General features: G+C 48.4%; 1 protein-coding gene across 1 annotated transcript; it reads left to right on the forward strand.

Annotated features, from left to right (window-relative positions):
• Positions 1-244: 244 nt before the first annotated feature.
• pdca (phosducin a) lies at positions 245-7,021 on the forward strand (the record flags this gene model as incomplete). The annotated part of the gene is made up of 6 exons (XM_056597306.1): positions 245-388; positions 3,052-3,112; positions 3,710-3,831; positions 4,469-4,685; positions 5,683-5,795; positions 6,839-7,021. Coding segments are annotated over exons 1-6 (819 nt in total), but the record flags the coding sequence as incomplete, so codon positions are not given.
• Between the last annotated feature and the right edge of the window lie 822 nt (positions 7,022-7,843).

The raw sequence follows: 7,843 nt of genomic DNA on the forward strand, positions 1-7,843 counted from the left end.
CCTTCATTATATTATGCTTCTGTTCCCTTCACTAGTTATGTGCTTTCAATAGTTTTTATTCTGCACGCTTAAACCCACCCTCACGTATTTGATTTGTGTTGTAATTAGTATTATTAAGTGGTCCATTAATGTGTCGCCCACACATGAAGAGCCATGTGAGGCTTTATACCAGAACAGTGAGACTTTCTGTCAGCAGACCCACAGTTGTTCAGTGGGTCTGCTTGTCCAGACCTCCCCTGGGTCCCAGCCTCTGTAATCCCCTTGGATGTGTTGTGATGAGGAGGAGGATGAAGGTAAGTCTGTAAGCCTCCCGTCTCCTGACAGACCGCACAGTAAAGACCACAGGGTGAAGACCACAGAAGCGCTACCAGAGACCCACCAACCCAAGGTAAGGTCTGAATGTAGTCCTGGACCTGGGAGGGTTGTAGACCGGGGGGTCTGCTCTGGGGGTCGGGGGGTCGGGTGGTTCTGGTTCTTCTCAGCTCCCGTCTAGCATGGCAACTTATTAATGAACATATTTTCAATGGTTAATGTCATGGGAAATATTTGTGGCTATCTGTTTTTTTGGTAGTATATTCCCATCAATTGATTGTGCAGTGTTTGGTTTTTTATATTTTGGCTGGGTGTGAAGTTGTCAACCTGCACTATGTTTAAAGCTTATGATGAAGCTATATCACTAGCCACTAGAGGCTATCACTGTAGCTACATCACTAGCGGCTAGTGATATAGCTACATCACTAACCTGTAGTGGCTAGTGGTGCAGCTACATCACTAGCCCTGTTGTTTTGGGGGTTGGAGGAGAACATATCGATATATTGAGCAGAGGTTGTGTATTTATAATGGCGGGCGTGTCAGGAGTAGTGCTGCTGTAGAGAAGATACAGCTCAAGTTGAATGTGGATCTATCTCGAGCTCAGCCTAATAAAGTACTGTGGTGAAACTAAAATAATGTGGAGGATGATCGTTTCTGATCAGACTACAGAGCAGCTGGAGTGATGGAGAGCATTTTGCTCAGACCAAGAAGCTTTAAAACCGGAAACCAAAGGAGAGAAGTCCTTATCATACACCAACAGACACATTAATAGTCCCAGAGTCTCTGGCCGGGACAATCATAATCCAAGATAATCTGATTATTAAACCTCAGCCTTGATTACAGTAAACGGATTTGACATGTTGCGCCGGCTGCAATAACACTTATTAAAGTAAACACTATTCCTACCGTATCATAATCAAACTGGGAATATATTCTGATGAAGGCCAAATAATGTGGTTCTCCCTTTGTTCACTGCTTCCTAGTGGCTCTTGACTCTTGCGTCTGATTCCAGGTTTATTAATATAATAATCCATACATCTCTTAGCAAGGTATACGGAGGTTTGCAGGAAAAAATGTGTTCTTCAGCCAATGGCGGTTCTTGGAACAAAGTAACTATTGGAGAATTTCTTTTGAAGGGTAAATATGTGTATGAAAAACAAATTAATATTGCGTAATATAATATAATCACCACGGTCATCTGACCTCTAACTAACGGATCTCCGGTCATCAGGGAAACGTTCCTCAGTCTGTGATCTCCTCCTTCAGACCAGACGGAGATAAGGGTGAGTCAAATGTTTCAGATGTTCCCCTACATTTCACTTTTACATTTAGGGCAATTAGCAGACGCTTACTATACGTTTGACAGAAGAAAGAGAAACAACAATACATCTCTGCCAGTACAGTGAGGATGTTTATAGAACCAAGTGCCAAGGAGTAAACAATCACTAGGTTAACCCTTTCCCCATATACAACAAAAATAGCTCTGATAAGATGCTACACAATTTAGGACCATATCTAAGTACAACATATAATAAGTGCGTACATTAAGTGCCAGGACGTACAACATACAACAAGTAGGAGGGGTGAGAGGGGGTAACTGAACAGGTGAGTCTTTGATGTGTGTATCAGATGTTTTTTAAATTTCTATTGGTAGTGAACTGCAGTGGAGTAACGTGTCTGGATGACTCAGATGTCCTATACTATTGTAACGTGTCTTTTCTTCACCGATAAGCAGAGCAGAGATGAGCCAGGCATCATGGCTGCTCTGCCCCCAGACCAGGAGGCCTGACACCCCCAGACCGGGAGGTCTGACACCCCCAGACCGGGAGGTCTGACACCCCCAGACCGGGAGGACTGACCCCCCCAGACCGGGAGGACTGACCCCCCCAGACCGGGAGGTCTGACCCCCTCAGACCGGGAGGTCTGACCCCCCCAGACCGGGAGGCCTGACACCCCCAGACCAGGAGGTCTGACACCCCCCGACCAAAAAATAGGTTCAAGAAAACCGGGACCATTCAAACCAAAGGGGAGGAGGCTGTTTGGAGAAATGGCTCCAAAACCCACTCAGGAGTGCAGGACAGTGAGGTCTTTAGCATCCCGCTACCACCAAACCAACGAAGTGAACCAGCTGGAGCCGACGTCCTCGTGTCCATGAGAGTGACGCCTCGAACCCCGACTCAGCAGGGCTCACAGGCCCAGGGACATGCCCAGTGCGGCACCAAGACCTGACTCATGAGTGGCCCGCATTCAGGGGTCCAGGACCACATCAGTCCATGGGAGACCAGACCCACTGTAGGGACCGGGGAGACCAGACCAAGTGGAGACCAGACCCAATAGGGCAGGGGAGACCAGACCCAGAGGAGACCAGACCCACGGGAGACCAGACCCACTGTAGGGACCGGGGTGACCAGACCAAGTGGAGACCAGACCCAATAGGGCAGGGGAGACCAGACCCAGGGGAGACCAGACCCATGGGAGACCAGACCCACTGTAGGGACCGGGGAGATAGAGTATTGTATCCAGGAGGGTGACGGTCTGAACATGGAAGAACCGGCCATCAGAAGAATAAAGTTGGAAATGTATTGAAGGGTTAAAAAAGTATAAATATATATTCAATAAATATGTGAATAAAGGTCATTGCTTTTTGCCTCTTATTTCCCCCCAATTCAGTATGCTAATGTGACTTCACTCAGTGACATCACTCTGTCTAACTCTCTGACATCACTGTCCTCTCTTCAGGAACCAAGCAGAATGTCGAACTCTGCACAGGAAGGGGAGGAGCTACCAGTCAGCTATACGGGTCAGACTAACCTATCACTAACCAGTTATAATCAGTAGTCACTTAGCAGTAGTAATCCTACCAGTTTTGGTCAGACTAGCCCTCACTAACCAGCCGTGTGTCAGACTAACCCTCACTAACCGACCCGTGGGTCAGACTAACCCTCACCAACCAGCCGTGTGTCAGACTAACCCTCACTAACCGACCCATGGGTCAGGCTAACCCTCACTAACCGGTGGTGGGTCAGACTAACCCTCACTAACCGACCCGTGGGTCAGGCTAACCCTCACTAACCGTACTGTGGGTCAGACTAACACTCACTTACCGGCTGTGGGTCAGGCTAACCCTCACTAACCGACCCGTGGGTCAGACTAACCATCACTAACCATACCGTGGGTCAGATTAACCCTCACTAACCGGCGGTAGGTCAGACTAACCCTCACTAACCGGCGGTGGGTAAGACTAACCCTCACTAACCGGCGGTGGGTCAGACTAACCCTCCCTAACCATTCTGTGGGTCAGACTAACCCTCACTAACCGTACCGTGGGTCAGACTAACACTCACTAACCGACCCGTGGGTCAGACTAACCCTCACTAACCGACCCGTGGGTCAGCAGGTCCCAAGGGCGTGATCAACGACTGGAGGCGGTTCCGACTGGATCTGGCCGAGCAGCCAGTCAGGAGAGAGCTGCTGAGACAGATGAGCAGGGAGGAGGGGCCGGAGAGACCCGGCCGCAAGGTCCACACACACACACACACACACACACACACACACACACACACACACACACACACACACACACACACACACACACACACACACACACACACACACCAATACAATACACAAACCAACAGACACTGTGTGTGAGTGTGTGTGTGTGTGTTCGGTGTGGGCTGCGTGCTAACAGATGAGTGTGTGTGTGTATGCTAGCAGATATGTGTGTGTGCAACGTGCTAACAGATGAGCGTTTGTGTGTGTGCTATGTGCTAACAAATGAGAGTGTTTGTTTGTGTGTGTGTGGGCGCTGACAGATGAGTGTGTGTGTGCGCTACGTGCTAACAGATGAACGTGTGTGCGTGTGTGTGCTGTGTGCTTACAGATGAGTGTGTGTGTGTGTGTGTGTGCTGCTTGCTTACAGATGAGTGTGTGTGTGTGTATTTGTGTGTGTGTGTGTGTGTGTGTATGTGCTGCGTGCTTACAGATGAGTGTGTGTGCGCTACGTGCTAACAGATGAGTGTGTGTGTGTTAAAAGATGAGTGTGTGTGTGTGCTAACAGATGAGTATGTCTGTGTGTGCGCTACGTGCTAACAGATGAGTATGAGTGTGTGTGTGCGCTACGTGCTAACAGATGAGTGTGTGTGTGTGCCACCAGATGAGTGTTCAGGAGTGTGAGCTGGTGCAGCAGCAGGGGGAGCGCGGCCTGCGGCGCTACCGGCGGCAGTGCATGCAGGAGATGCACCAGCGGCTGAGCTTCGGGCCCACCTTCACCGTCGTGCTGGAGCTGCTCAGCGGGGAGCACTTCCTGGAGGTGGTGGAGCAGGAGCCCCGCGCCCTGGTGGTCGTCCACATCTACCAGCCCGGGGTCACAGGTCAGAGGTCACAGCAGCACTTTACAGAACTCACTGTGATCAGAGTGGGTTCCACCTCAGTGATCAGAGTGGGTTCCACCTCAGTGTGATCAGAGTGGGTTCCACCTCACTGTGATCAGAGGGGGGTCCACCTCAGTGATCAGAGTGGGTTCCACCTCACTGTGATCAGAGGGGGTTCCACCTCAGTGATCAGAGTGGGTTCCACCTCAAGGTGATCAGAGTGGGTCCCACCTCACTGTGATCAGAGTGGGTCCCACCTCACTGTGATCAGAGTGGGTTCCACCTCACTGTGATCAGAGTGGGTTCCACCTCAAGGTGATCAGAGTGGGTCCCACCTCACTGTGATCAGAGTGGGTTCCACCTCAAGGTGATCAGAGTGGGTCCCACCTCACTGTGATCAGAGTGGGTCCCACCTCACTGTGATCAGAGTGGGTTCCACCTCACTGTGATCAGAGTGGGTTCCACCTCACTGTGATCAGAGTGGGTTCCACCTCACTGTGATCAGAGTGGGTTCTACCTCACTGTGATCAGAGTGGGTTCTACCTCACTGTGATCAGAGTGGGTTCCATCTCAGTGATCAGAGTGGGTTCCACCTCACTGTGATCAGAGTGGGTTCCACCTCACTGTGATCAGAGTGGGTTCTACCTCAGTGATCAGAGTGGGTTCCACCTCACAGTGGTTTCTGACATAATTTAATGACTAAATACAATAGTTTGCCATGATGAATATATGACATATATGCTGTATGTTTTATATTCTTCTAGGACACCCGAGACCACACAGGGTTCTGCGGAGGGGCTCAGACTGACTCTCTCTTCCTCCTGTCTCCTCCTCCTGTCTCCTCCTCCTGTCTCCTCCTCCTGTCTCCTCCTCCTGTCTCCTCCTCCTGTCTCCTCCTCCTGTCTCCTCCTCCTGTCTCCTCCTCCTGTCTCCTCCTCCTGTCTCCTCCTCCTGTCTCCTCCTCCTGTCTCCTCCTCCTGTCTCCTCCTCCTTCCAGGCTGTGAGGAGATGAACTCCTCTCTGGACTGCCTGGCGTCAGAATACCCCAGCGTCAAGTTCTGTCGAATCGACGCCGTGGCAACCGGAGCCATAGAACGCTTCTCCTCCGACGTCAGTCAAATACTAGTACTAGTACTGACCCTATAACCATTTAGTACTGACCCTATAACCCTCTATTACTGACCCTATAACCCTCTAGTACTGACCCTATAACCCTCTAGTACTGACCCTATACCCCTCTAGTACTGACCCTATAACCCTCTAGTACTGACCCTATAACCCTCTAGTACTGACCCTATAACCCTCTAGTACTGACCCTATACCCCTCTAGTACTGACCCTATAACCCTCTAGTACTGACCCTATACCCCTCTAGTACTGACCCTATAACCCTCTAGTACTGACCCTATAACTGACCCTATAACCCTATAGTACTGACCCTATAACTAGTACTGTAACTAGAGGTTAGCTAGATGTAAGTGGTCAGGGATGAATATAACTATAAAGTAATGGTTAACTATTACTATAAATAGTGTAAGGGTAAACTATAACTAATCCTCTGATCCAAGTATATAGTAAGGGTTAACTAGAACTAGTCCTCTGCCCAGGTGCATAGTAAGGGTTAACCATAACTAGTCTTCTGCCAAGGTGCATAGTAAGGGTTAACTATAACTAGTCCTCTGCCCAGGTGCATAGTAAGGGTTAACTATAACTAATCCTCTGCCCAGGTGCATAGGAAGTTTAACTATCACTAGTCCTCTGCCAGCTGCATAGTAAGGGTTAACTATAACTAGTCCTCTGCCAGGTGCATAGTAAGGGTTAACTTTAACTAGTCCTCTGCCCAGGTGCATAGTAAGTGTTAACTATAACTAGTCCTCTGCCCAGGTGCATAGTAAGGGTTAACTATTACTAGTCCTCTGCCCAGGTGCATAGGAAGGTTTAACTTGTCCTCTGCCAGGTGCATAGTAAGGGTTAACTATAACTAGTCCTCTGCCAGGTGCATAGTAAATGTTAACTTTAACTAGTCCTCTGCCCAGGTGCATAGTAAGGGTTAACTATAACTAGTCCTCTGCCAGGTGCATAGCAAGGGTTAACTATAACTAGTCCTCTGCCAGGTACATAGTAAGGGTTAACCATAACTAGTCCTCTGCCCAGGTGCTGCCCGCCCTGCTGGTGTACCGGGCCGGGGAGCTGCTCGGGAACTTCCTGTCCGTCACCAAACATTTCAACCAGGAGTTCTTCGCCACCGACGTGGAGGCGCTCCTCAACCAATACGGACTGCTGCCCGAGAAGGAGATCCCGGCCAGCCCCGGGGAGGAGGGGGAAGAGGAGGAGGAGGATGAGGAGGAGGAGGAGGAGGAGCAGATAGAGTAGAGGAGGAGGAGAAGGGAGGAGGGGGAGGGGGAGGAGCAGATAGAGGAGGAGAGATGGGAGGTCTCCTCATAACTGGTCCAGGACCAGTTAGAATAGAGCATCACTGGTCCTGTTAGAGTCTGGTCCACACACAGTAGAACGAGCTGAAGCACCACACACACACACACACACACACACACACACACACACACACACACACACACACACACACACACACACACACATACACATACACATACACATACACATACACACACACACACACACACACACACACACACACACACACACACACACACAGACATACATAAGAAACGTGGATTTATACATCAGATCATTTATCACAATCAGTCGTTAGTTTGCTCATTCTTTACAGTTTATAAACCGACTGAAATCTTCCAATAAAGTTTCACAAAATTGTGTTTTCTCCTCTCATGTTTTGTGTTTATCTATTCTGTAAGTCTATGGTATTATATATATATATATATATATATATATATATATATATATATATATATATATATATATATATATATATATATATATATATATATATATATATATATATATATATATTAAAGGTGTTCCCTGAATAATATCATGTGACACTAAAAGACACACACCCTCTGTGACAAAAACAAATATTTTAATTGTTAATACATTCATAATCTCTAAACATTAGTTTCGGGCTTCAGAAGGCTTCATCATCGGTGATATTCATCCAATTGGAGTTCTAGTAAGCTGCTGTAAAAATCTCAGCCGACGTAAGCTAGGCTAATCAGACTT

The sequence above is a fragment of the Gadus chalcogrammus genome, chromosome 8 (genome assembly GCF_026213295.1).
Source record: "Gadus chalcogrammus isolate NIFS_2021 chromosome 8, NIFS_Gcha_1.0, whole genome shotgun sequence".
Lineage (NCBI taxonomy): Eukaryota > Metazoa > Chordata > Actinopteri > Gadiformes > Gadidae > Gadus > Gadus chalcogrammus.